The sequence below is a fragment of the Oryza glaberrima genome, chromosome 4, assembly GCF_000147395.1.
Source record: "Oryza glaberrima chromosome 4, OglaRS2, whole genome shotgun sequence".
NCBI lineage: Eukaryota > Viridiplantae > Streptophyta > Magnoliopsida > Poales > Poaceae > Oryza > Oryza glaberrima.
The window spans coordinates 20,154,727-20,181,939 of record NC_068329.1 but is presented as its reverse complement, the minus strand read 5'-3'; the positions used below and the strand labels follow the sequence as shown (position 1 = coordinate 20,181,939).

General features: G+C 48.9%; 5 protein-coding genes across 6 annotated transcripts; 3 read left to right on the top strand and 2 right to left on the bottom strand.

Moving 5' to 3' along the window:
- Positions 1 to 1,598: 1,598 nt before the first annotated feature.
- On the top strand, positions 1,599 to 5,055 carry LOC127769554 (uncharacterized). The gene is made up of 2 exons (XM_052295149.1): positions 1,599 to 3,123; positions 4,630 to 5,055. Exons 1-2 carry the CDS (start codon positions 2,707 to 2,709, stop codon positions 4,789 to 4,791), a joined length of 579 nt encoding a protein of 192 aa, XP_052151109.1. The 5' UTR covers positions 1,599 to 2,706; the 3' UTR covers positions 4,792 to 5,055.
- A 6,492-nt stretch (positions 5,056 to 11,547) lies between these two features.
- On the bottom strand, positions 11,548 to 15,081 carry LOC127770593 (14-3-3-like protein GF14-B). The gene is made up of 6 exons (XM_052296368.1): positions 15,016 to 15,081; positions 13,846 to 14,296; positions 13,687 to 13,765; positions 13,445 to 13,567; positions 11,998 to 12,114; positions 11,548 to 11,883 (listed from the first exon to the last, which is right to left on the bottom strand). The coding sequence occupies exons 2-6, from the start codon at positions 14,253 to 14,255 to the stop codon at positions 11,824 to 11,826; spliced, it is 789 nt and encodes a 262-aa protein (XP_052152328.1). The 5' UTR covers positions 14,256 to 14,296; positions 15,016 to 15,081; the 3' UTR covers positions 11,548 to 11,823.
- Positions 15,082 to 18,698: 3,617 nt separating this feature from the next.
- On the top strand, positions 18,699 to 21,080 carry LOC127771354 (lysine histidine transporter-like 6). Its single transcript, XM_052297246.1, has 6 exons — positions 18,699 to 18,761; positions 18,985 to 19,118; positions 19,214 to 20,127; positions 20,225 to 20,316; positions 20,426 to 20,494; positions 20,634 to 21,080. Exons 1-6 carry the CDS (start codon positions 18,735 to 18,737, stop codon positions 20,730 to 20,732), a joined length of 1,335 nt encoding a protein of 444 aa, XP_052153206.1. The 5' UTR covers positions 18,699 to 18,734; the 3' UTR covers positions 20,733 to 21,080.
- A 2,048-nt stretch (positions 21,081 to 23,128) lies between these two features.
- LOC127769595 (uncharacterized) lies at positions 23,129 to 25,738 on the top strand. Of its 2 annotated transcripts, none has more exons than XM_052295188.1 (5): positions 23,129 to 23,527; positions 23,926 to 24,019; positions 24,117 to 24,154; positions 24,249 to 24,384; positions 24,468 to 25,738. In XM_052295188.1, the coding sequence occupies exons 1-5, from the start codon at positions 23,186 to 23,188 to the stop codon at positions 24,878 to 24,880; spliced, it is 1,023 nt and encodes a 340-aa protein (XP_052151148.1). In that variant the 5' UTR covers positions 23,129 to 23,185; the 3' UTR covers positions 24,881 to 25,738. The 2 variants fall into 2 exon arrangements, with proteins under 2 accessions (XP_052151148.1, XP_052151149.1); XM_052295189.1 differs by having other exon boundaries at positions 23,346 to 23,531.
- Positions 25,114 to 26,055, bottom strand: LOC127769596 (non-specific lipid transfer protein GPI-anchored 5-like). The gene is made up of 2 exons (XM_052295190.1): positions 25,503 to 26,055; positions 25,114 to 25,355 (listed from the first exon to the last, which is right to left on the bottom strand). Exons 1-2 carry the CDS (start codon positions 25,861 to 25,863, stop codon positions 25,114 to 25,116), a joined length of 603 nt encoding a protein of 200 aa, XP_052151150.1. The 5' UTR covers positions 25,864 to 26,055.
- Positions 26,056 to 27,213: the final 1,158 nt, after the last annotated feature.

Below are 27,213 nucleotides of genomic sequence, written 5' to 3'. Positions count from 1 at the left end.
GCTCCACCTCGCCCCTTCATCCTTCTTCCTATCGGCCTCTCCATGTCATCGTTGCCGTTGCAGAAAGGAAAGGGGATAAAGAAAGAGATAAGAAAGGAGGGCAGCACAACCGGCTTAGGATGTGAAATTAGGACACGGTGATGGCACCACCACTTGAGCTCGAGTTCCACCGTTACTGCCGTGGCGCTTCGTCCCCATCCCGGCTGCTCCATCCTTTCCAGCTTCCCGACACAACTAGGCGGCAGTAGCGAGCCCACCCCTACCAGGCACATCCTCTTCGACCTCTCCTCCCCCATTGCCGCATATAGCCATGGTCCCATCCTCTCTAGTCGTCCACCGCCATCGCCTCCTTCCTGCGAATAGCTAGCGAGCTCGAGCTCAATGATTCCCTCGCCTTACTCCTCTTCTTCTTCTCCGCCGTGGACCATCGAAGCCTTCTTGTCGCCAACCTCCCATCACCGCTGCTGCCTCACTCGGACGAGCTCTCTGGTGCCGCTTCTCCTTGGCACAGCCTCGCTCCCATCGCTTGTCCTTCGCCCGGCCTCGCTCTTATCAGGCATCCTCGCGACTCTCCTCCACATTCCGCCCGTCCTCTCTACTGCACTCTTCCCCGCTGCCGCTCCTTGCTACCCCTCTTACGATCAAAGCTGACAGAGGGAGATAGAGGGATAAGAAGGAAGATATTGCCTCACTAACAAATGTGATTTGTATAGTTTTTTTTTTCCTTCTGGTGCCACGTCAACCAAAACCTTCTACAATATTATCGTGGGATCTAATTTGGACAGTTGTGTAAAGATAGAAAGAAATTTTCTGATAGTTCGGTTTAAGAATGCCAATTATACTCGTTGTAAAGATAAAGAATGCGGAGTGGACTTATTCCACTGCGGAACCCGACTGTGCGAGCCAGGACGCGGCCCGTGCGACCCTTCCGTCTCCATCCGTAGGGAGCCGTGAGATTTTGGTCTAGCTCCTTCCTCCCGCGGCCAATTCGCGCGACGCGATCCTCTGCTGGTCTCGGGGCCGCATGGGATGCTTTCCGCCTTTCCCCCACCGGCTTCCGGATTCGGACGGCGACTCGGCGAGGGGCGGGTTTGCGATGGTCGCAACTCGCACGCCCCGACAGTTTGTCAAACGCACCTGGGGCGCGTACACGGACGGAAGGTTGAGTTCTCCCAGGGCCCACGTGCCACTGGCTCCTAGCCATAATTGAAGTCCACTTCCGCTGGCCACCTCGTGTCACTCTGGGTCAGTGTCCACGCGCACACTGATCGGATTGTGGCAATCCAGTTTAACTTCTGAGCTACAAGTACAAAGAGATTTAACCTTGGTGACGAGTAATCAGGTCTACTTACTGATTGATTCAGTATGGTAGCTTTGCTTCTATGGCATTCGTAGCTCACAGAGCAGGACAGTGTGGAATGGAGGACAGCACGTCAACCCTAATAGTAGTACTCCCGTATCATGCTTATGCTTATGAGCTCCGTATTATAAGGTCTTTCACAGTGCAAGCACCCACTGTGAGTTACCACGAGATGACAACTAGGATGAAGACCCTCTCTTCACAGTGCAAGCATCGCGTGTGGGGCTCAGAAATATCTGCTAGTGGGATCCACAAACTCCCAAGTCCCAACTCCCCACCGACTCCTCCCTCGTCACGCAATCCCCGAATCCACTCCTCCCCGCCGGCTCTCCCCTCCTCCCTTCGCCAGCGCCGACTCCCCTCCTCCCTCCGCCGGTGCCGGCTCTCCTCTCCTCCGGGCGGCGGCTCCCTTCCTCCCTCCGCCGGCGCCAGTGCCGGCTCTCCTCTCCTCCGGGCGTCGTCCTCGAAGACGCGGCGGCGGCGTCCTCCGGGCCGTGCGGCGGCGTCGTCCTCGGGGCCGAGCTACGACGGCGCCCTCGAAGACGGCGGTGGCGGCGCGGATCTGGAGCACAGAGGACGGTGGAGGCGCGGGACGGCGGCGGCGGCGCGGATCTGGGCTCCTCTTCTCACGGCCGGCGACGAGGACGACGAAGGTCATTGTCCTCCTCGCTTTGTCTCCACTTTCCGCCGTCGGCGGTGAGGAAAGGAGGACGGCGGCGGCGGTGCTACGGTGGCGCGTCCTCGGGGCCTCGACGGCGGCGTCCTCAGAGCGGCGGCGGCGGCGCCCTCGGCGACGTCACATCTCCTCGCCAAGTGGGCCCGCGCCTGACTTTTTGAGCGAGGTTGCTCGTTCCTCTCCTGGGATGCGAAGAACCCAGTGTAGCTATGGGCCCTACCAACTTTTTTCGCCACATAGACTAGGTAACACACTACGTAGGACTAGGTAATGTCCACTGTGAAAGGCCTAAGCACTACAACATTTGACATGGACTCCACCGTTTCTACATAAATAAACATTCTCAATACTTCGAAAAGAATGTACAAAATCTAGCGCGTAGCAACCTACCAACAGCGACAACAGAAGAGAAACTGGAGCTTGATCCCTTCCAAGCAAACCAAACCCCTTTCTATCTCAAAAGCCGCTCCCACGAATTCCAGGATCAGCAACCCAAACGGCTCACTCCCCAACCGGCCAAACCCCAAGAGAACCCAGCCGGCCTCCACCACACCACACACCACCACCCTCGGACACAAGAACCGCACGCGCGGCCGGCCACCGTCGATGCCCCCTCGCCACTGCCGCCGCTAGCCGACGAACCAGCATATCTTCGCCGACCTCGACCTCCATGGACCGGGCCTCCGAGGAGCTGGAGCGCCGCAGCCGCTACCTCAGCTCGCTCGTCCGCCGCACCAAGCTCGCCGACCCGCCCGAGCCGGAGCCGGAGCCTGAGCCGGAGCCGGAGAGGGAGAGGGAGAGGGAGAGGGAGGTGGCGGCGAAGGAGAGCGGTGGCGGTGAGGGGAAGGGCGGTAAGCTGGTGGAGGAGAAGGAGGTGAAGGCGGCGAAGGAGAAGAAGGAGAAGGAGAAGGAGGCGAAGGTGCCGAGGGGGGAGGGGGGGAATGGGGAGGAGAAGAAGGTGGCGGTGCGCGTGCGGGCGGCGGACATGCCGCCGGCGCTGCAGCGCCGCGCGATCCGGGTCGCCCTGGAGGCCACCGCCGCCATGCCGCGGATCGACAGCAAGCGCCTCGCGCTCGCGCTGAAGAAGGTATCATCCATCCTACGCTTAGCACATTGTTAATTTCTTCCATTCATTTCGTCGCGGAATTGTTCATCAGTTTAAGTCGGGGTCGAAACTTGTTTAGATCATTTGTAAATGGCCGTAAAATGGGGGATATGTTGCACACTCTTAAGATTAAGATCTAGAGCTTTTTGTTCTACTAGCAATGATGTTAGCTTTCTGCCAACTTCGGGAAAGCGTGCTTCTAAATTTGGAGCATCTGGAATGGTTCGAGAAGCTCTTTGGTGTTGGCAGTGAAGCTAGATGAGAATGGTATGTTGACCTACATTAAGTGGGAAGTAGGATGGTGCCAGGTCAATTTGTTCATTTATGAGAGATGGTCCACTATAGGGCTCGCGGAATATTTGTGAGATTTGGAGAACGTGACAGTAGTTATATTTCTTTGCTGCTATTGGTGCTTTACCACTTCCAATTCCAACCATGTTCGGAGTTGAATATGGATGATATCATGATAACTAAGCATCACATGCTCTAGAGAGCTTATGGTTCTGTGCAATAGAGCTAGCTTCCCAGCTTGGTTTAATTAGTAAATATGCTAGTTTCTCATTTGATGTTGAGTGATCAAGCATAATTGTGAACAACTAGTTGTGACTCATGATCAGGAATCAGGCAGCTGATATCACCTTTTAATGGGATTTCAAGGAATTTCTTGTGGTAGAGCTTTCTTGATATTATCAGTTGGTACCTTTATCTGATGGCTTTCCCTGAGGCGGACCTATCCCTTCTGTCATTTCCTTTGTTAGAGTCAGTAATTAGAGCATTGATCATGAAATTGGAACCCTGCTACGAGTGTTGTGAACTACTGAATTAGATTTTGTATTCACCATTATATTTTGGCAGGTAGTAAGTACTTATGTCTGTACAGGAAAAATACAATCGCAAAAATAGGGCAAGATGCCTTTGAATAAGTTAGTTCCAAATGTTGACATGTTTATTACATGATAAACTAGCTATGAAGTAAATGGATATCCTGGAGAGTTGAATAAGAGAATTTGCTTGCTGTATGTGCAGCAAGCTTGTTTTTTGCCAAAAATATTATGCATCCAGCTTGGCAGCTTGTTGTGCAAAAGATTTGTTCCTTATGACTTCTAGCAAGAATATCAAGTTTTTCAAAAGATATTAGTACGTTACCCTGATGATGAACCCCATTTCACTAGCATCCTAAAAATACTTATATGTAATTGATGTGAATGCAAAGCATGAATACTTTTCAAGTTTTCATACATTATCTCCCCATTCTTTAAACAAACTAATGTTGTGTTACACTGTCTGGGTGACTGCTTAAATTGCTGCTTTGTTTTGTTATTACCTTTTCTCTATGAACTAAGTGATAGTGCCTACTTGTGTGTGCTTGCTCTCTTGCTATTACGTTGGCTGGACACTTGAGGATGCGACGTTTTCTTCAATGGCCTTACATGCATTCACAGTCCTTAACAATCAATGGCTGAAAATGTTCCTTTCATTTGCTCACAGGAATTTGATACAACATATGGGCCTGCTTGGCACTGCATTGTCGGCACAAGCTTCGGTTCCTACGTTACTCACTCCTTGGGAGGTTTCTTGTACTTCTCTGTTGACAAGTTATACATTCTTCTCTTCAGAACAGCTGTTGAGCCACTAAGCTACCAACGATAATGTGCGATATCTCTATCTACTGAAACAAAAGTGTAGATTCGATGCAATTTGTAATTTTGAACTGAAGTTGTATTAGATGCTCAACGAGTAGTAAGCTTGGGTAGAGGTAAATGGCCACTTCTCTACTGCTAATGCTAAATTGTAAGACAGCTAAGCTTATGTAACTGCCATGTACCACGTGAGCTCCTGCTGTGTAAGCTCGCTTTTGACTTGCAAAGCTGTAGCTTAACTGAAGTTTCCAAAGCTTTCCTGTGTCTGCAACAACGCTCTGTCAATTCAGCTTTCAAGCTGTTGAATGTTCTCTCATGGGCTGATGGCCTCGTGGGAGCTCAAAAACTTTTTTGGTCCTCCTGATCCGTGTTAATCCAACAAGCACGGATAATAATACTAAAAACTTTCTTGGTGCTCCTGATCGGTGTCAACCCAACGCTCACGGATAATACTGACAATACTCATGGTAACATTGATAATTAGCCTGACAGAATGCGCTACACCGAGTGGTGACAGAATGTTGGAATTAATGAATGGGTCTTAGCCCACTCGAAGATTAATTCTTTGGAAAATCACAAAAGCCCACCTCATGAGATGGCATGCATATGGAGTTTAGTACCACCTTACTTATTCTAGGAGAGGGGGACCTCCTTAAAAGGGATGATGCCCTCCTAGCCACTTGAAGCATGTGTGGTGGAGAGAAGAGGGGAAACACACGCGCGCCCTCGCCTCGCAGGGCAGGGCAGGGCAGGCGGCGCGCGTGCACGACGTATGCGTCGAATGGTCCGAAAAATTGGCTTCTCACCCTTGCGCAGATGCAGCCTCCTTTTGCAGTTTTGTTTTGCTGCAAATTCGGATTCGTTTTTGTTTTGGAAACGTTCCGAAAAATTCGGTGCGTGCAAACGGCGTGGAGTCCGGATAAGTTACGCGCGACTTATCCGGTTCGGTTACGCGCAGTAGAGATCGTGCGGGCGCCCTGATCAAGCGACCCTTCTCTATATAAACCGACCTGCCGTCTTCACGCAACACACGCGAAATCAATCTAGGGTTTGCCTCCTACTCTGTACTGCGCCGTCGCTCGTAGACTACTCCATCTCGTTCGCCGGCGTGCACCGGCGATCGGGAGAGCAGGTCTCCGGAACCTCTGCCTTCGACGTCCTGCACCGGGAGAAGGCGGCAATAAGGTTTTTGGGAAGCGCTTCGCGCGACTGCTCCCTGTTCGTTCGCGACGGCTCGCCTTCCTCTTCGCTCGCGTGTTTCGTGCCTTCGTAGACGCCTGCGAAAAGTTTCGACCAAGCAGCCGGTCTTTCCGTCACCTCGGTACGTGTTTAATATGTTGCGCATATTTGATCTGTTCATGTTATACTGTGTAGTTTACATGTGTAGATCTAATGATGCGTTCATGCTAGTTTTCATCTGTAATGTCATGATTTATTTATGGAATAGATTAAATCATTATATGCCTATAATCTCAACAATCCAAAAACCTTATTATAGGCACTGTGATTTTACTATGGCTGGTTTTGCCGATGCACTGAGGCCGGATAAATTCACCGGTGTGCATTTTAAGAGATGGCAGATCAGGGTCACTATGTGGCTAACAGCTATGAAATGCTTCTGGGTGAGTACTGGCAAACCTGAAGGAGTTCTTACTGCTGAACAGCAGAAGCAATTCGAGGAAGCCACTACTCTCTTTGTGGGATGCATTCTTAGCGTTCTTGGCGATCGTCTGGTCGAGGTGTATATGCATATGACCGACGCTAAGGAGTTATGGGATGCACTGAATACTAAATTCGGTGCTACTGATGCTAGCAATGATCTGTATATCATGGAGCAGTTTCATGACTACAAGATGGCTGACAACCGTTCTGTAGTCGAACAGGCTCATGAGATATAAACCATGGCTAAGGAACTCGAACTCCTTAAATGTGTCTTACCCGACAAATTTGTGGCCGGGTGCATTATTGCGAAATTACCTCCATCTTGGAGAAGTTTCGGTACTGCACTCAAACACAAGAGACAGGAATACTCCGTTGAGGGGTTGATAGCGTCTCTTGATGTTGAGGAGAAAGCTCGGGAAAAGGATGCCGCGTCTAAGGGCGATGGTGGGCAGTCCAGTGCCAATGTTGTGCACAAGGCCCAGAACAAGAGCAAGGGAAAATACAAAGCTCAGCAAACCACCAACTTCAAGAAGCAGAAGAAGAACAACAACAATCCTAATCAGGATGAGAGGACTTGCTTTGTGTGTGGCCAAGTTGGTCATCTGGCTAGGAAGTGTCCACAGCGCAAAGGGATGAAGGCACCTGCAGGGCAGACTTCTAAGTCTGCTAATGTGACTATTGGCAACACTGGAGATGGAAGCGGGTATGGTAATCTACCTACTGTTTTTTCAGTTAATCAGTCTACTAATTGGTGGGTTGACACTGGGGCCAATGTACATGTTTGTGCTGACATCTCATTGTTTTCTTCTTATCAGGTCGCACGGGGTTCCACCGTCCTAATGGGGAATGGGTCACATGCTTCTGTTTATGGTGTTGGCACGGCAGATCTGAAATTTACTTCGGGAGAGATCGTGCAGCTGAAGAACGTGCAACATGTCCCTTCTATCGACAGGAATCTTGTTAGTGGCTCCCGTCTGACTAGAGACGGATTTAAGTTGGTTTTTGAGTCTAATAAAGTAGTTGTGTCTAAACATGGATATTTTATTGGTAAAGGTTATGAGTGCGGAGGCCTGTTCTGCTTTTCCCTTTATGATTTCTGCAATAAGTCTGTGAACCATATTTGTGGCAGTGTGGATGATGAGGCTAATGTTTGGCACTCACATTTATGTCATATTAATTTTGGCTTAATGTCTCGGCTTTCCAGCATGTGTTTAATTCCTACATTCAGATCTTTGTGAAATGAATGGGGTGTTGACGAAGGGTGGAAAACGATATTTCATGACGTTGATTGATGATGCTACTAAATTTTGCTATGTGTACTTGTTGAAAACGAAAGACGAGGCTCTAGACTATTTTAAAATTTATAAGGCAGAAGTTGAAAATCAACTTGACAGAAAGATAAAAAGGCTTAGGTCTAATCGTGGTGGAGAGTTTTTCTCGAACGAGTTTGACTTATTCTGTGAGGAACATGGCATCATACATGAGAGGACGCCTCCCTATTCTCCCGAGTCTAATGGGATTGCTGAAAGGAAGAACCGCACACTGACTGACTTGGTGAATGCCATGTTGGACACCGCGGGACTGCCTAAGGCATGGTGGGGGGAGGCATTGTTGACCTCAAATCATGTGTTAAACAGAGTTCCTAACAGAAATAAGGACAAAACACCATATGAGATATGGATTGGGAGAAAACCATCATTTTCTTATTTGCGCACATGGGGGTGCTTGGCGAAAGTCAATGTACCAATAACGAAAAAGCGCAAACTTGGACCCAAGACTGTGGACTGTGTCTTTCTGGGATATGCTCATCATAGCATTGCCTATAGATTTTTAATAGTTAAATCCGAGGTACCGGACATACATGTTGGTACAATTATGGAGTCTCGGGATGCTACCTTCTTTGAGAGCTTTTTCCCAATGAAGGATACACATATTGGTTCGAACCAACCCTCTGAAATAATTCCCAGTTCAATCACACCACTAGAACAAACTGAACATACACATGAACATGTCTCTGAGGAGGATGTCAGTGAAGCTCCTCGAAGGAGTAAGAGACAAAGGACGGCTAAGTCTTTTGGTGATGATTTCACTGTGTACCTCGTGGATGACACTCCTAAGTCAATTTCAGAAGCATATGCATCTCCTGATGCAGACTACTGGAAGGAGGCTGTCCGTAGTGAAATGGATTCCATTATCGCTAACGGGACTTGGGAGGCGACAGAGCGACCCTATGGGTGTAAACCTGTGGGGTGCAAGTGGGTGTTCAAGAAGAAGCTTAGGCCTGACGGTACTATTGAAAAGTACAAGGCTCGGCTTGTTGCTAAGGGCTATACTCAGAAAGAAGGCGAAGATTTCTTTGACACTTACTCACCTGTTGCTAGATTGACCACAATTCGTGTGCTACTTTCCCTAGCAGCCTCACATTGTCTTCTCGTTCATCAAATGGACGTTAAGACAGCTTTTCTTAATGGAGAGCTGGATGAGGAGATCTATATGGATCAACCTGATGGGTTTGTAGTTGAAGGTCAAGAAGGCAAAGTGTGCAAATTGTTGAAGTCTTTGTATGGTCTGAAACAAGCTCCTAAGCAATGGCACGAGAAATTTGACAAAACATTGACATCTGCAGGCTTTGCAGTCAATGAGGCAGATAAATGTGTGTACTATCGCCATGGTGGGGGTGAGGGAGTTATTTTGTGCTTGTATGTTGACGACATACTGATATTTGGGACAAACCTTGAGGTGATAAATGAGGTTAAATTATTCTTGTCTCAAAATTTTGATATGAAGGATTTGGGAGTAGCTGATGTTATCTTAAACATTAAGCTAATTAGAGGTGAGAATGGGATTACACTCTTGCAGTCCCATTATGTGGAGAAGATTTTGAATCGCTTTGGCTACATTGATAGTAAGCCTTCTCCAACACCTTATGATCCTAGCTTGTTGCTTCGCAAGAACAAGAGAATTGCTAGGAATCAACTGGAATACTCCCAAATCATTGGCTCGTTGATATACCTGGCTAGTGCAACTAGGCCTGATATCTCCTTTGCTGTGAGCAAGTTGAGCCGATTTACCTCTAATCCAGGAGATGATCACTGGCGTGCGCTTGAGCGAGCAATGCGCTATCTGAAAGGTACTGTGGAATTGGGGCTTCACTATACTGGGTATCCTGCGGTACTGGAGGGTTATAGTGATTCTAACTGGATCTCTGATGTGGATGAAATCAAAGCCACTAGTGGATATATCTTCACACTGGGTGGTGGTGCTGTTTCATGGAGGTCTTGCAAACAGACCATTTTGACGAGGTCAACCATGGAAGCAGAGCTGACGGCACTGGATACTGCTATTGTTGAGGCAGAGTGGCTGCGTGATCTATTAATGGATCTGCCTATTGTTGAAAAACCGGTGCCGGCTATCCTTATGAACTGTGACAATCAAACGGTAATTGTCAAAGTGAATAGTTCTAAGGATAATATGAAATTGTCTAGACATGTGAAAAGACGATTGAAGTCTGTCAGGAAATTAAGAAACTCCGGAGTTATAACGTTGGATTACATCCAAACAGCGAGAAACCTGGCAGATCCCTTCACGAAGGGACTATCACGAAATGTGATAGACAATGCATCGAAGGAGATGGGTTTGAGACCTATGTGAGTTATACTATGGTGGTAACCCAGTCTATGTGATCGGAGATCCCGTGAATTAGATCCTGGGAAGAACAAATCATTAGTAAACTAGAGGAGAGTACCAATATATACCCTCTCCAAGTGAAGATGCATGTACTCTCGTGAGCTGCAAGGCAGGTTGGCTATGCCTTAATGAGTTCTGTTGGCTTTAATTAGCGAAGATGTTGTCCTGCAGAGCATTCTTGAAAGAACTCACCTTTGTGAGCTTGACTGTTGGTCGCAGTCTATGAAGATTTTGGGTGAATCTTCTAGGAAGCTTACTAAACACCTAGGAGTATAACTTATACGCTCCACCCGAGGAGTAGTCTACAGACGGTCTAGTACTAGATAAGACTTTGAGTGAAACTTGCTTGCACAAGACTTGCAATTCAAGGCGTAGTCCATTGTTCAAGTTGTGAGTAAGTGTAGCTTGGAGTTCTAGGTGGATGTTCAACCTTAATCGGTCTCCATCGAACCGCTGGTATATAAACAGTACATTGGAAAAGGCAAATCTCAGTGGGATTTTGAGATTTGGTGGCGACTTATCCGGTTCGGTTACGCGCGGTAGAGATCGTGCGGGCGCCCTGATCAAGCGACCCTTCTCTATATAAACCGACCTACCGTCTTCACGCAACACACGCGAAATCAATCTAGGGTTTGCCTCCTACTCTGTACTGCGCCGTTGCTCGTAGACTACTCCATCTCGCTCGCCGGCGTGCACCGGCGATCGGGAGAGCAGGTCTCCGGAACCTCTGCCTTCGACGTCCTGCACCGGGAGAAGGCGGCAATAAGGTTTTTGGGAAGCGCTTCGCGCGACTGCTCCCTGTTCGTTCGCGACGGCTCGCCTTCCTCTTCGCTCGCGTGTTTCGTGCCTTCGTAGACGCCTGCGAAAAGTTTCGACCAAGCAGCCGGTCTTTCCGTCACCTCGGTACGTGTTCAATATGTTGCGCATATTTGATCTGTTTATGTTATACTGTGTAGTTTACATGTATAGATCTAATGATGCGTTCATGCTAGTTTTCATCTGTAATGTCATGATTTATTTATGGAATAGATTAAATCATTATATGCCTATAATCTCAACACAGAAAGCATTCTGGTGAGTGGTGACAGAATGCGCTACACCGAGTGGTGACAGAAAGCATTCTGGTGAGTGGTGACAGAATGCGCTACGCCGAGCATGGACAGGCCTAGGTACACCGTCTCTGTGGAGAGTCCACACTATAATATAGCCAGCTACCATATTTGCATCACTGATTCACTGAAGCAGCACGCAGTTGTTGGCTTGTTGCCAGCGTAGAAAGAAACCCCACAAAACTGAAGCAGCACGCAGTTGTTGCCCAGTGTAGAAACCCCCCAAACCTGAAGCAGCGTGCAGTTCGTTGCCCACAGCGAAGAAACCCCAGAAAAACTGAAGCAGAGACCAAGATATAGACACAGGATTGACCATAACAATAAACACCAATAAAAAGGCAAACAGAAAAACAGGAAGTGCCACCAAGCAGTTCAAGAGGCTCCCCCACCCCCAAACAGGCCTGGCTCCACAGACCCCCACCTGCTCTGCTACGAGTAGCTTAAAGGCGAGACTGCAAAACCATCGCTAGCAACCTCACATACGGGGGAGCCCCAGATTTCCCGACAACAATCACAGCCACATAGGTGTCATTACACAGTAGCAAAGCACTAGCTACAAGCTTCTAGGGCACATAAAGCCGGCTTTACTGCCCCTCGCTGGAGTCGCGCTTCGGAGCTTCCCTGATCTCTTCCGCGGTGTCCTCCTGAAGCCACAAGGCACGATTGGTACGGTTTGTTCAGTGATCAGGATGATTTTGACGAAACGGGGGTAAAGATCGCGTGAAGAGATTAGTAGTATTTGAGAAATGGAAACGTACCGAGATGTCTGAAGTCCACAGGGTCAGGTTATCACGGAGGAGTTGCATGATCAAAGTGCTGTCCTTGTAGGACTCCTCGCTCAGGGTGTCCAGCTCCGAGATGGCCTCATCAAAAGCCTGTAGAAATTGGTAAGAGGGGAACATCATGATGCCAGCATTGTCTCAAAAAAGGTAGAAGCCTCTAAGGGACCAAAGTTTTCTTTATGGGGAGGTCAAACAACTCTCTAATGGACTTAGTTAATGTACACCACAAGATTTAACTGGGTTGCAATCAAATAACATGACATGAACAGGCTCAGGGAATTTACTACTACCATGGAGACAAAATCAACCAACGAGGAGTTGCATACAAAAGGTGTGGTAAATACTCGAATTTGCAATAGGGAAAGTATTGTTTCTTCAGAATTTTTTCACTTGCAAGATGGCGGATAAGTCAATTAGTACCAAGTAGCTACAGAGCCTACAACTGAAGAGCGTATTTTACTTTTGTCTACTATTCTGTTCAAGCCATATCGATGGCTAATGTAAATTAATACCATAACATGCAAGGATAGATTCATCTTTTAAAAAACATGCAAGAATAAATGCAGACTCAAGACAGCTAATGCAAGGTCAGGGTCAACCAAAAAGAAGTGTGATACTTAAAACACCAATTATCATACAAGGTACTACACATATAGTATAGTATGGTTCTCTTGGATTTTTTTTCCCTAGGCATCACTATAATTGAAGAACAATGCAAATATTTTGTTCTCTCCAAACAACACCTAAACACTGTAAATTATACTGTTCTACAAATCCAAGACAGAACATCATGGTAGACAACTAAACCAAAAGGTGTTGGCTGTTCTGTCCGTAGCATAATTGCATGAACAGAAAGTGCACATAACTATGACTGCAACTTTTAAAGTTGATGTTGCCAGATAGCGAAGTGTCACCAAATGACCAAAACACAGTAAAGGAGGCATGCGGTTTAGAAATGTAAGAGCATTAAAAATAGTACATAGTAAAATCCTGTGTGCGACGTATCTACGCCCACTAACCTTTTTTCCTTTTGTGGACTTAACAATGCTAACTTTTCAAAGCAGCATTTATAGAATAGCTATGGAAGGAAAGGAATATGTGACGTGATTTTTTAAAATATTATCCAAACTACTGCTAACCATATGTATTGTGATAATCGAATTATGTAATCGCCACAACAAACATCAATACACCATCAAGAAGAAAAAAAAAATCAATGCTTAAAAATAACATGTAATCCCTCCGTTTTACAATGTAAGATTTTCTAGCATCGCCAACATTCATATATATATTAATGAATCTAGATTCATATACATTCATATAAATATATGAATCTAGATTCATTAACATCTATATGAATGTGGACGATGCTACAAAGTCTTACATTGTGAAACGGAGGAAGTAGGTAATTTACAACACCAACCTGCTTTGCGAGGTTGCAAGCACGATCAGGCGAGTTGAGGATCTCATAGTAGAACACTGAGAAGTTAAGAGCTAGCCCAAGCCTAATTGGATGAGTTGGAGGCAGCTCAGCCAAAGCAATGTCCTACATCAAAATCAGTTTGTTGTTAATTTCCACAAAACAAAGAAAGTATAATATTGCACCAACATAGTTCTGTTTTTTTTTTCCCATAGCGTGATCAAGGAATATGAAAAAATATTCACCTGAGCAGCCTTGTATGCCACCATGGTATTCTCAGCAGCATCCTTCCTCTCAGCCCCGGTCTTAAATTCGGCAAGGTACCTATTTATTAAAATTGATTCAGCATAGCAAAAGCAATCACAAACTAGTAAATGCAAAAATACCAATACCCATCATATTACCTGTAGTAGTCACCCTTCATTTTGAGGTAGAAGACCTTGGACTCAGGGGCAGTGGAAGAGGGGACAAGGTGGGATTCAAGCAGCTTGAGAATGCCGTCGCAAATCTTGGTGAGCTCAGTCTCGATCTTGCCACGGTAGTCCTTGATGAGTGTGACACGGTCCTCGTTACCACGGCTTTCCTCCTTCTGCTCAATGGAGGAGATAATGCGCCATGACGCACGGCGGGCTCCAATCACATTCTTGTATGCAACAGACAGGAGGTTGCGCTCCTCCACGGTGAGCTCCTCAGAGTCAACCGTCTTGGCCACCTTCTCCATGAATTCGACCATCTCCTCGTACCTCTCGGCTTGCTCAGCGAGCTTGGCCATGTACACATTCTCCTCACGGGAAAGCTCCGCCTGTGCCGACATCTTTGCTATCTATAAATCTAAAAACTCTACAAATGCCAAGTCTGCAAGATCAAAGAACAAAAACGGTGATGAACTAACCGTTCTTTGGAGGATCCATACAAACAATTTAAAGAGTAATCCACGATGCAGAATAAAGGCATAAATTCAGAAGCAAAAAACAGAAAATGATGCATTGTTGGGAAATCCATCCAATTCCTGTTTCAAGTGGGCAAGCCAATGATCTCAAGTTCGATTTTTGAATTTGGTACTGTAGCACATTTCAAAGAGCAATTTTGAATTACTGCCCCGCAATCGTAGCTTCAGTATTCCCGAGCTAACTGTACATCAGAGTCAATCTAACAATAGATCAAGACGAGAAAAATCAAAATTATAAGCAAAATTCTGAGAAGCAAACATGGACCAGAACCACAGAACCCCTACAGAACTCAGGTTTTTGACGGATCCAACCATACTCCGTAAAAATCACATCAACCGCACACAGATCACTTCAAAACCACCAGAGACCCACCCGATTCGTGCAGACAAACCTACCACTAAAGCACGCCTAGCAAAAAAAAATCGCTACGAAAACAGCAGGGTTTAGCTGAGAATTCAGATGGAAAACGATCCCACCAAACGGCCACAGATCACGCGGGGGATCATGCTAGCAAGTACTACCAGCACCGATCCAATCGAACGGAAACACACACGAAGCGAAAATTCTACGGGAAGAGATCAAAATTCGAGAGGGGGAGGAGAGAGATCGCGAGCGAAGGAATACCTCTGTGTGCGTCTCCTCGCGCTCTGGCGTCGGAAATTTTGGGGGGGAGGCGGACGCGAGGCGCCCGGGGCCCCTAGAAATGCCCCGCCCCAGCCAATGAGCTCCCGACGCGTGTCCACTCCACCGTGGCATGCCGGGCACGTGGCCTCACGGCCCCACCACGCAGCCGCACAAGCCCTACTAGGCTACTTCCACGCCGGGGGGACGTCAGCCGAAGGTGGGGCCCACATGTCAGCGTCGTGTACGGTGGGTCCCACGGCCGCGTCGTGCTGATAAGCTCGGCTCCCTCGCGGTGACAGCCTGGACTCCGTTGGACCGGGGCGGCCAAGGGCAAAGCAAAGCGGGGCGGGGTTTTTTTTTTTTGGCACAGGTTTCGGATCTTACCCGCGAGGGAGGCGTGAAGCTGCCGTGTGGGGCCCAGTGACACGGTGGCCACGTGCTACGGTGGTGCGGGTAGAGAGGGCGGTGCGTGTGTGGCCGTGTGAACCGGGCGGCGCGGCGGACAGCGGGACAGGTGAGGTGAGGCGAGGAGAGGCGGCGACCGGGGGCGAGGCGAAGGCGTGGCGCTGAGCAGGCCGCGGGGCCCACCACGAGGTCGTGCTCGTGGCCCCGTCGGTGTTCGGAGTTTTGCAGAGAAGACACCGAATTTCGCAGACAAAAGTTATTTTTGTGCTGCAATTGGTGGACAAACGTCTGGCAAAATTTGTGTGAAGTTTCCAAACAAGCCTGCAATTAACATCCCAAAAAACTGCGTGTTTTGCGTGGGAATTCACTTCCCACTACTTTTGAAACGTTGGTTATTTCAGCTAATCATACGGCACAGCGAGGAGTACAGAGTACTGGAGCTGTATTGTTCTCCTATAATTTGCTTATAAAATTCGTGTCTAAATTGATATTTTCCGCGTATTTACCAGATCGATTCTCCTCTCAAACTGGACTGTCGGTAATGACGCCGTACGCCACGGCTCGTCAAAGTCGTTTCGTTCTAATCCTGCCGATCACGTCTCGCCGCCGGATATCTCCACGTCAAGACTAGCTCGGAGGTCGCAGTCGTCATGCACCGGGAGGCTAATCCTGATGGAAAAGAAAATTTGATAAATCGATGGAGGCCTACCAAACACATCCGCTAATTAAGGCGATGGTCGCCGGCGAGAAAAAGGGCTTCGCCGATAGAAAATTTGCAGCAACAGTTGGTAGGTCGCCATCGTTCTAGGCTTCTATTAGCCCTGTATGAGATGTGAATCTCGTTTTAATTAGAAAAAAAAAAAACAGCTACGCGTATGCAATGTATTTGCTATGCTGACCGTAGAATGAGCTTAAAGCGAATTTAATATTTTGTCATCTTCCGTGATGTCATTCGTATGACTTTACGTGTACCAGCTCCGTTCGGTTAGGCTTTGATCTCCAAAGGAAGTAGCAGGCGATCATTTCGACACTATACTTGGCCAACTTGGCAACTTGATGCATCCATCACTGCATTTCTTTCTTGTTTTTTTCGTCGGGGACGAGAGACCAAGTCGGAGGCTACAAACACGAAATGAAAACAAATAAAATCAGCCCAAAGTCATTACCCGAGCGTATGCTGACATTTGTACGAAATTGGCCTCTCGGACCATTTAGGCCCCCTACGAATAGCAAAGATGCTTTGAGAGGGCCCACGGATTCCACTGGTGGGCTGAATCGCTGGCAAGTTCGACAAAACGGAATAAGTCCACTTTAACTCCCTTAAAAGTGGCTCGAATCTAATCCGTGACCCTCAACCGCAAAACCGGATATGACGACTCCCCGAACTATTGAAACCAGTGCAATTTGAATCGCTCAGTGGTTTTGCAGGGCGGTTTTGCTGATGTGGCACCGACATGGCAATGTTGACCTAGTCTTCGTCCCATGTGGTGCTAACGTGACATTAGAATTAAAAAAATATATGTGGGACCCATATGTGATTCACACATAAAAATATATTGTGGGCCAACTGACATTTGGGCCCCACATGTCATCCTCCCTCTCTCTTCTCTCTCCCTTCCCTCTCTTTCTCTCTCATGGCGCAATAAGCCGGCAGGGGCGGCGACGGCGGGCGGGAGCCGGAGTGGCGGCGATGGGCAAGGGCCGGAGTGGCGTCGGGCAAGCAGAGACATCGGTGAGCAGTGGAGACACGAGCATGGCGCAGGGGCCCGTTGAGCGGCAGAGGCGGGAGTGGCGCGGCGTTGGGGATGACGACGGCGGTGCTCAGCCTCGATCTCCGCCGCGGCGGCCACTGCTCCGGCTCACCACCGAATTGCGCCACCGCTGCCTCCGTCGCCCCTTTCACACCCACCTCGTCCCCTCCATGCTCGCCCGCTACCCCACCCTCTCCCGCCTCGATCTCTCTCTCTGCCCGCGCCTCCCTGATGCCGCCCTCGCCGCGCTCACCGCCGTGCCGTCCATCTCCGCCGTCGACCTCTCTCAATCTCGGGGATTCGCTGCCGCTGCGCTCGTTGCTGCATGCCCGAACTCAATGACCTCGACCACTCTAATGGCCCAACGCCGCTCCGGCCCTTGCCCGCTGCCGCTGCCACTCTGGCCATCACCCGCTGCCGCTCCGGCTCCCGACCGCCGCCGCCGCCCCTGCCGGCTGATTGTGCCACGAGAGAGAAAGAGAGAGAAGGGAGAGAGAGGGAGGATGACATGTGTGCCCCACATGTCAATGGGGCCCACAATATTTTTTATGTGTGAATCACAGATGGGCCCCACATATATTTGCTTAATTCTAATGCCACGTAAGCGCCGCGTGGGATGAAGCCTAAGTCAACATCGCCACGTCAGCGCCACATAAGCAAAACCACCCTCCAAAACCGCTGAGGGAGTCAAATTGCACTGGTTTCAATAGTTTGGGGAGTCGTCCTATCCGGTTTTGCGGTTGAGGGTCATGGATTAGATTCGGGTCACTTTTTAGGGAGTCAAAGTGGACTTATTGCCCACAAAACCTCTCATAGCAAATCAGCCCACCAAGTATGATGGGCCCATGGCCAATGATAATACCTCGCCGTTGCTTTGCAGCCTGTCCATTCCATTGGATTCATTACTTCAGCCTGTCATCGTCAATTCGTCATCAGTTCATCGCTCGTGTCTGCTCTGTTTAGACATGCAGTCGTGTTTGGATTCATAAAATCCTGTTTAGATTCATGATCTACGGTGTTTAACCTAAATCAACCAGCTTTCCTCAAACGTGTTCATTATCTAAACCAAAACACATCTGGTCGGCATTTCGGTTCATGTGCCACGATTGATCTACTCGATTGATATTTAGGGGAAGCAGACACAAAAGCGTTAATTCCCAAATGCCCAAAGAATCCATCTAGATGGGAGATTAAATCTAATCATCGAAATCACCATCATCTCGACATAACAGAAACCAAATCATTGCTTTACTGGGGGTCATGTATTGCTCGGAACGGGGCCAAGATTCCACCGGTTCTATTCGGCACCCCCTTTTGAACCGCGATAAGTTTTGATAAACTGAGGATGAACAGAGGCCTCTCCTTTTGTTTCGGCACCTAACCAATAATCATCGCTCTTAATTATGATCTACCTACTTTATGTCTGCACCCGAATTTTTGGGACTTCTTTTCCAACATGTGTCATAACCAGGAAAAAAAAGCATGAACCCCCCATTGGTTTAGCTTCTCTATAAGTATGTCCTGTAATCAACAGCTGTTTGCGTGCACCGATCAGACTTGAGTATGGTCACTTCTTCAGTTCTTCCTAAGGTCTGCGAATAATCACACTGCCATTTTTTGTGACCAAAACGTGCCGAAGCTGACTAGCTAGCTTGGAATTAGTGTCCGTGATGTTGTAATCTAGTGGATCATGGATGGAACGAGGCGTATATGAATGTGTCTAGAATGCGTTAATGGACATATATATCTTCCATCGATCTTCTACTTGATCTAACTCTACACGCATTTTGGGGTCTTTTTCTTTCTTTCTCAGGTGGTTGATGATGCCGGCGAGGGCGAGGCCAACCCTCGCCGGGCGAAATGGTGGTACGCGACGTTCCACAGCGTCACCGCCATGGTCGGCGCCGGCGTGCTCAGCTTGCCGTACGCCATGGCTCACCTAGGATGGTAAGTCAATTATACTGTACGTACGCGCGCCATGGCTAGCTGGAGCTGTGTGCATGCAGCGAACGACTGTGGTAATCGATCGAACGATCGAGCAGGGGGCCGGGGACGGCGGCGCTGGTGGTGTCGTGGGGGATGACGCTGTACACGCTGCGGCTGCTGATCGAGCTGCACGAGTGCGTGCCCGGGGTGCGGTTCGACCGGTACCGCGACCTCGGCGCGCACGCGCTGGGCCCGCGCCTGGGGCCCTGGCTCGTCGTGCCGCAGCAGCTCATCGTGCAGCTCGGCTGCGACGTGGTGTACATGGTCATCGGCGGGAAATGCCTCATGAAGTTCGCCGAGTCGGTGTCGTCGTGGTCGCGCGCGCCGCAGCTGCACCACCAGTCCTACTGGATCTGCATCTTCGGCGCCTCCCAGTTCCTCCTCTCCCAGCTCCCCAGCCTCGACTCCATCACCGCCGTCTCCCTCGCCGCCGCCGCCATGTCCGTCGGCTACTCGACGATATCATGGGCGGCGTGCTTGGCGAGGGGTACTCCCGCGGCCGCGGAGGGCGGCGGTGGGGGGGTGAGCTACGCGTACAAGGACGGGACGGCGGCGGACTCGGTGTTCCGGGTGTGCAGCGCGCTGGGGCAGGTGGCGTTCGCGTACGCCGGGCACGGGGTGGTGCTGGAGATCCAGGCGACGATCCCGTCCACGCCGACGAAGCCGTCGAGGGGGGCCATGTGGAAGGGCGCCGTGGCGGCCTACCTGGTCACCGCGCTCTGCTACTTCCCCGTCGCGATCGCGGGCTACTGGGCGTTCGGCCGCGACGTCTCCGACAACGTGCTCGTCGCGTTGCGGCGGCCGCCGTGGCTCGTCGCCGCCGCTAACATGATGGTCGTCGTCCACGTCCTCGGCAGCTACCAGGTGTACGCCATGCCCATCTTCGAGACCCTCGAGACGATTCTGATCACCAGGATCAGGCTCCCTCCCGGGGCGCTCCTCCGCCTCGTCGCCCGATCAGCCTACGTCGGTAAGAATCGATCCGATCGACCACCACCCATCGCTGCAAGAACTGATCGCATATTCGCATCCGTTCATGGCTGAATCATATCTGTCATGGCACGCAGCGTTCACGCTGTTCGTCGCGGTGACGTTCCCGTTCTTCGGCGACCTGCTCGGCTTCTTCGGCGGCTTCGGGTTCACGCCGACGTCCTACTTCGTAAGACGCGATTGCCCATCCGAAATGAACACTTCGCCATAATTCTCGTAACATTCGGTCTTCACCATGACACCATGGATGAAAACATTTAAATTTCTTTTGAATGCAGCTCCCCTGTATTCTGTGGCTGAAGATCAAGAAGCCTCCGAGGTTCAGCGCGTCGTGGTTTGCCAACTGGGTAAATAAAGACACACATTTTTTTCCGTCTTCCGGACACTCATATGAAGCAAAAACTAAACTGAATGCATGCATGTAACTGTAGTAGTAGAGATTCAGGTTTGACAGGTTCTGTTTGTTTCTTCTGCTTCATCTGTCAGGGTTGCATCGTCGTTGGAGTGCTGTTGATGATCGCTTCCACCATCGGCGGGCTACGAAGCATCATCCAGGATGCCTCGACGTTCCAGTTCTACTCGTGATGGGTGATGATGCATACGTACTGACTTAGTACATACAGAACGTCAGGATCAACTGTAACCAGGCCAAGAAATTAGAGGTATCAAGAGTAGTTGCAAACGATGGCCATATTATTCTGTGACTTTCATTGATCGTTGGCCTCGCTTGCAGCGTGCCGGCCACCGGTCCTTGCGAAATGTGTAACTGAAGACGAATTACAGTAGTGATTCAGTGATGCGCATCGACCCTGTCTGTGCACCAGATGTAATAGACCTTGCTGACACACGGTTTCGCAATCCTCATGCTGAATAACATCGATGGCGATTGCAGGGAGAAAAATATATATAAACATCTAGTAATACAAGTTTACTATCGCAGTGATTGCGAATCTTCTATTCTTCTGTTTCGAGTGCCTCGTTTTTTTCGTTTATGCTTATATTTATCAGCCAAAATTTAAATTTTCAACTTTAAATTTGAAGCTGATTTTAAATATCTTTTCATTGAAGTTTATTTTTCAGCCTTTGCTTTAAATCGCTAAGAACACATGTATAAAAGTTTTATTCACAAATTACTTTTTTTTTCAAATATGCCGTTTCTCTTATTCTGCGAATAAGCAAAACAATGGCTCCGCGAGTGTTGTAACTTGTAACCTTGAAAAAAAAGGGAAAAAAACTCATAATTGTCTTGTACATACTTTATCTGTATTATAAAAAACCAATCTAGAATCGGATATAATATATCCTATGTTTAGATTCTTAGCACTTCCTATGTTTTATAATATAAAACTTTCTAGCATTACTCATATTCATATATATATATATATATGTCTAGATTCACTAACATTTATATGGATATGAGCAATGCTAAAAAGTCTTACATTATAACATATATATGTCACATCGGTATTAGGTTGGTGTTGGCGAAAAAATCGAACACACTGGCCTGGGAGATCTGCTTAGCTCCTGTGCAGGTCCAAATCTTGATGAGATGCGGGCGTGCCAGTCAGTTTGATCCTGCAACTGACAAGATATGCAAATAGTAGATCAAAACAGCCGATCAGCTGACAAGCCGATGGAGTAGTTCCAGCCGATAGCCAATAATAGCCGATGCCGATACCAGCCGATAGCGATAGGGTTTAAGCAATCGGCTATATGTCCAATGTAGATGATGATATAAAGGCAATCGGCTGATGACGATGTAATGAGATAACAATATAATCCAGTATAAACCAATCGGCTAGCAATGATATGATAAATAAGCATCGATCCGAAGGTTAAAGCACACATCGGCTGGAGGTCCAATGTCATGAAATCTACAAGATTAGATTAAACAATGAAACCTTTGTTGTCATCGGCTAAATCCAACTTATATGTATATGCAATCCTTATGAGCCAATGCAACGTCCAGATAACTCACCGGCTAAAGCCCCGATGAAACCCTTATTGGCAATCAAGAAGCAGGCTAGAGATTATGGTTCTAAGCACGACTTAGTAGATCAAACTTAACTGATGCAGCACTAAGTATGAAAAGAAACATAATATCTAGACAATCAAGCCGTTGACTGAGTTTTCAGGGTGGTAGATGTCTAAGCTAATCTAATCTAGCAACGCGATTTAGCCGATACCGGCAGAAATCCTAAAACGAGAAGCAGCCGATAGAGCTAAATTGATATGCTAAGACTAGATCAATAGAGACATATGATAAATAGGTAGGCAAATATATCATCCAAACCAGAGCAATCCAAGAGGTCGAGTGTACTGATGCAGCCTTGAACGACGCCAACGTAAACGATACAATTGCCCGGGCCGGCGGAACATTGGACTTACCTCTTAGCCGGAGATCGAACACCGATGCAGCCCCGCATCAGGTGCCAAGTCCCGCCGGACGATAAAATAAAGTAGAAAAGGTAAAAGGTGGCGATGCGCCGAATTGTATTCATCGTGAAGATAGATTACATAGACCCCAAGTGTACATATTTATACTCATGGGTTGATACAAGTCTTTGTCGGACAAGAAAGAAACTTTACTAAAGATAAAAGGAAAAGATAAAGTCCTTATAGGACACTAAACACACTTTACTAAAGATAAAAGGAAACTAACAAACTATTTCTAATTAATAGATAACTGCATTATCTTTGAACTCGGTCTCTTCTGGATAAGCTTCCCTTTAGTAGATCAATTTCTTTAACCGAATATAGTAAGAATCCGACAACTGACGACTTACAACTCTCATCGGCTAATCTCAGGACTTCGAAGCCGATGCTGACTCTAAGCCGATGACTACTCCGGACTTACCAAATTTCTGTTACCAGTTGGTTTTTGCTTAGACAAAATCCATCCCGTTTTATAAGTTGTAATATGCCGTGACCATATAGGCCACGTATACGACACCTTGTTCCACACAAATCGTGCGCCGCAGCGTCGCGCCCGGAAAAAAGCGCTTATCCCCCGCCCCTCTCCACCCCGCTCCGCGGCCATGGCGATGGCGGCGCGAACCCTCGCCCTCGCATTCCCCCTCCCCCTCTGCGCCGTCTCCTCCCCGCGCCGCGCCACCCCACTCGCCTTGCCCCGCCGCGGGGCGGCACGACCGCTGGCCTCGCTAGCCCAGTGCCCCGCGCGTGGCCACTCCCCCTCGCCGCGGCGAGCAGCGGGGCGGGCCCTTGCGCCGTGCGCGGCCATGCGTGGCAGCGGCGGCGGTGGCGGTGGCGGAGAGTTTGCCTCGGACGATGGCGGCGGGGCGCGCGCGCTGCTTCGGGCGACGCTGTGGGGCGCCGAGGCCGCCTACATCCTCTGGCTCTTCCTCCTACCATACGCTCCGGTCTGTACGTAAACACGAACTTTTTTTGCTCCTGTTTGTGTAGATTTCGAAGACACCAGATTTTGGACATTGCTTCAATGAACTGGATTAAAATTTTGCCGCCAGTAATGCATTACAGTACAGGCTTACAACATTAGTTCGTTCCGATGTACTTACAAATAGGGATTACTAGCATTTTGTGTATGACTATCTTTTGATTACTCAACATCAATTTTGGTACATTTGCATCTATGAATTGTATTTGTACAGTTTAAGACCAAAATGCATTAGTGCTTCTTCGATGTAGTTAGCAACATCGGTGTATGGCAATACTTTTGATTCGTTCATTAGTGCGTCCCGACGTAGTTAGCAATTAACATCGTTGTATGGCAAAACTTTGATTCGTTAAGATCATGCAGGGTGACCCGGTGTGGGGTATCTCGCAAGCAACGATCAGTGACCTCATTGGCTTGTCGCTCAATTTCTTCTTAATCCTGCCATTGCTCAATTCTGGTACGCCTGTAATTTAAGAATCTTTAGAGGCACTCTAATTTGAAGTTCACAGCATTACGGCCATTGATTCTATTGGTGAGTTTGCTGGGCAGCGTAGCTGGAGTTCACCTGCTTGAATCCCCGGTGTTGCACCCAGTAAGAAATCGATCTGCATCCACTTATCACATTGTGATTGTTGCCATGACTTGTGGGTACAGCATTTGTGCTAAATTTGGTATTACTCGCCTAGGTGGCTGAAGGATTGTTCAATTTTGTGATCGCTTGGACACTGCTCTTTGCGCCGCTTCTCTTCACGGATTCTAGGAGGGATCGGTTCAAGGGATCACTCGACCTACTGTGGGGTTTTCAGATGTTCCTCACAAACAGTATGATCTAACCGACAAGAAGTGCTTTGCAGCTCATGGATAGATCACTTCAGATTATCTAACAACAATTTTTATTTGTTTAGCTTTCCTGATACCTTACATGGCAATCCGACTCAATGATCCTGACAAGGACAAGTCTCCACCACAAACATCAAAATTGGGTTCAGTTATGGTAAGAGGTGCTCCAATTGTCGGCCTAACTGGTGGCTTGGTCTGTATTTTGTCGATTGCTTGGGCACTCTTTGGTCGCGCGGATGCTAGTTTTGGGGGCATTGCTGAACGCTGGCAGTATGTCCAAAGTTATGTCTTTTCAGAGCGGTTTGCTTATGCATTTCTTTGGGACATACTGCTGTATTCCATATTCCAGCCATGGTTGATCGCGGACAATATTCAGAACGTGAAGGCAAGTGCTACTGAGTTTGTGAATTCAGTAAGGTTTCTTCCTGTTATTGGTCTTGTTGCCTACCTGTTCTGCTTAGAGGACAGAGATGATTAGCTGCTGACATGTCATAATTTCTGTGGCCAAGTATGGAGAGATTTATGTTAAATGAATTCTTCACTTGGTGGCACATTTTCTGCTCTCCTAATGTTCATGGCAAGGAAAAAAAATCGATGGCACAAAGTACTTCCCTTGAATGCCTCAACTGCTAAATCCATTTGCTATGATAAAAACAACAGGGGACAACTAAATAACTTCTCTACGGCACAATTCTGATCTCCCCTAAGTCTTCAGAATGTCAGAGCTGACACCAACGCCATAAAACCAAGTGCGACAGGAACGCAGTCAGCTATCAGCTTGAGCCCGCTGCTGTATTCCGGCGTCTGGCTGCTTGTCTTCGGTGACGGTGTCATCTGTTGCGGCGGCGCCCGTGTCACCGTCACCGGCGTCGGCGTCGATGGAGCAGTGGAGTTCGGCATCGAGCGCGGGACACTCACCGGCGGCGATGGCGCTGCTCCCCCTAGATCAAACCCTACAAGAGAGAGTTGGAAGAAATTTTTCAGGTTGGTCGCCGACGAAGAAAGACAGGGAAGAAAAAAACTCGGGACGCCGGCATGCGATGGATTGGACGCGGCGCACGACCGAGGCTGCACGGCGACGGCGAGATCATCTCGGTTACCTGGGCAGGCGGCGGCCGCCGGCGGGAGGTCGAGGCGGCAGAGGAGAGGCAGCTGCACCGCGCGCGTCCGGTTCACGGGCACCGGGATCGCGCCGCCGCCGCCGGACTGGCTGAGGGCCTGGCAGAGGCAGAGCGGCTCGTCGTGCACCATGCTGCCCAGGTTGGCGCAGCACGTGTTCGACGGCGCGGCGTCGTTGCCGCCGACGAAGCCGAGGCATGGGAGGAGCCGGATGAGGCCGGCGTTGCAGCCGGACCCGGACGACGCGCCGCCGGGCTGCGCCGCCGCGCCGGGGGCGGTGACCAGCAGCAGCGCAGCGGCGACGACGACGACGCAGGCGGCAACGACAGCTGAAGAAGCCATTGGTACTGGTACGTACTACGTATCCTCTCCTAGCTTAGCTACTCCTTTCTCGGCTGATTTCTATGTAGATTCATTAGTTGCTTTGAGATGCTAGGATTTATATAGGCATATAGCACTGGAGGAATCATTTAATCACAATGAAAACGCGTGGTTGCTATGCATGGCAGCATGGGAATGGTGTGCTTGATCTTCTTGGGGGCGCCGATTCGGTGATTCCTGTGAAGTTGAACGCGCCATGCATCGCATGCAGGATGTGCGTTCTGTGTGATCATATTGTAGCGTTTAGGATCGAGTTGGCATCATGCATGGTGTGCATGTAGTACCATGTACTGATCCTCTCTAGGTCGGTGCGATTTCTATTGAAAATTTGGAATCAGCTGTTACAACTTACCAGCCGCTTGAAACTGCTACCTTGCATGCTGCTGATAGCTAAGCTAAGGTTAGCAGAGTTTAGTTTGATGCCAATTTTGGCGATGGCTACCTCTTATCAAGCTTTGATAGGAGTGAATTGATTTGTGGAGCATTTATTTTGCCGCTAAAATTTGGGAATATAGCTTCCTCACTTGGATCTATAGTTTGATTCATCCCCAAAGGTGAACCATTGTTGGGAGTAAATTAGTAAGCTTGGTTTGGCAGACTTGCCAATGCATTTCCCAATTGGTCAGTCGCTCTCCTCTAGCTCACTAACTAGTGAGAGGTACTGGGCCACGGGTTTTGCTGGGCCCTTTCCGATTGAATGCTATTATGAAGAAGGCCACATCTTCGCTTGTTGGGCTGTCGTAGGGATGGCAACAGGGCTGGGTTGGGCAGGAACGCCCCCAGCCCCGCTACCTTGTTCGGGGCAGAAAGCTCACCCTTCCCCGGCTCCGGTGGGTTCCCAAACTCTGACCGGGGCCCCTCGGGTGGTGAAAGAAGAGGAGAACCGACGGCATATCAGGCTACCAGTGACAGCAGATTGGGTTGGGGCGAGGGATGGCAAACTACTGGCACCTCGAAAGGAGACGTAGGAGCCAGAGGAGTTTCGAATTGTAGCCGAGGAGCGTGGTCGACACATGTGTTGGAGTGTTGCAGGGGAGGAGCCCCGGACGCTGTCGGGAAGATGGGAGCAGAGAAGGTGGGGAAGCTTCGTACTGCAGGAAAGAACTTTGCGTTGAGCTGGGAAGAGCGCCGGCTGTCGCGGGAACAAAGCTCGGTGGGGGCACGGCATGTGCGCTCCGCCTCTTCGAGAGGCGGACGGCGGACAGAGGGATGGAGACATGGAGTCACGGAGAGATGGGGGCAGCTATAAAAAAGCGATTTCGCTAGAAATCTGTCGTGTGATTTTTTTCCCGGTGATTTCACGGATTTGCT

Bases quoted from the DNA above. Each gene is read 5' to 3' on its own strand.
- LOC127771354 (XM_052297246.1), top strand. From the start codon at position 18,735: ATGGTCACTTCTTCAGTTCTTCCTAAG. The intron at 19,119-19,213 runs GTAAGTCAATTA...ACGATCGAGCAG, and splicing joins GCCATGGCTCACCTAGGATG to GGGGCCGGGGACGGCGGCGC. The intron at 20,317-20,425 runs GTAAGACGCGAT...TTTTGAATGCAG, and splicing joins TCACGCCGACGTCCTACTTC to CTCCCCTGTATTCTGTGGCT.
- LOC127770593 (XM_052296368.1), bottom strand. From the start codon at position 14,255: ATGTCGGCACAGGCGGAGCTTTCCCGTGAGGAGAATGTGTACATGGCC. The intron at 12,115-13,444 runs GTTGGTGTTGTA...CAATTTCTACAG, and splicing joins CTTGCAACCTCGCAAAGCAG to GCTTTTGATGAGGCCATCTC. The intron at 11,884-11,997 runs GTACGTTTCCAT...TTGTGGCTTCAG, and splicing joins TGTGGACTTCAGACATCTCG to GAGGACACCGCGGAAGAGAT.
- LOC127769554 (XM_052295149.1), top strand. From the start codon at position 2,707: ATGGACCGGGCCTCCGAGGAGCTGGAGCGCCGCAGCCGCTACCTCAGC. The intron at 3,124-4,629 runs GTATCATCCATC...ATTTGCTCACAG, and splicing joins TCGCGCTCGCGCTGAAGAAG to GAATTTGATACAACATATGG.
- LOC127769595 (XM_052295188.1), top strand. From the start codon at position 23,186: ATGGCGATGGCGGCGCGAACCCTCGCCCTCGCATTCCCCCTCCCCCTC. The intron at 24,155-24,248 runs GTAAGAAATCGA...TTACTCGCCTAG, and splicing joins AATCCCCGGTGTTGCACCCA to GTGGCTGAAGGATTGTTCAA. The intron at 24,385-24,467 runs GTATGATCTAAC...TTATTTGTTTAG, and splicing joins TCAGATGTTCCTCACAAACA to CTTTCCTGATACCTTACATG.
- LOC127769596 (XM_052295190.1), bottom strand. From the start codon at position 25,863: ATGGCTTCTTCAGCTGTCGTTGCCGCCTGCGTCGTCGTCGTCGCCGCT. The intron at 25,356-25,502 runs GTAACCGAGATG...TCTCTCTTGTAG, and splicing joins GGCGGCCGCCGCCTGCCCAG to GGTTTGATCTAGGGGGAGCA.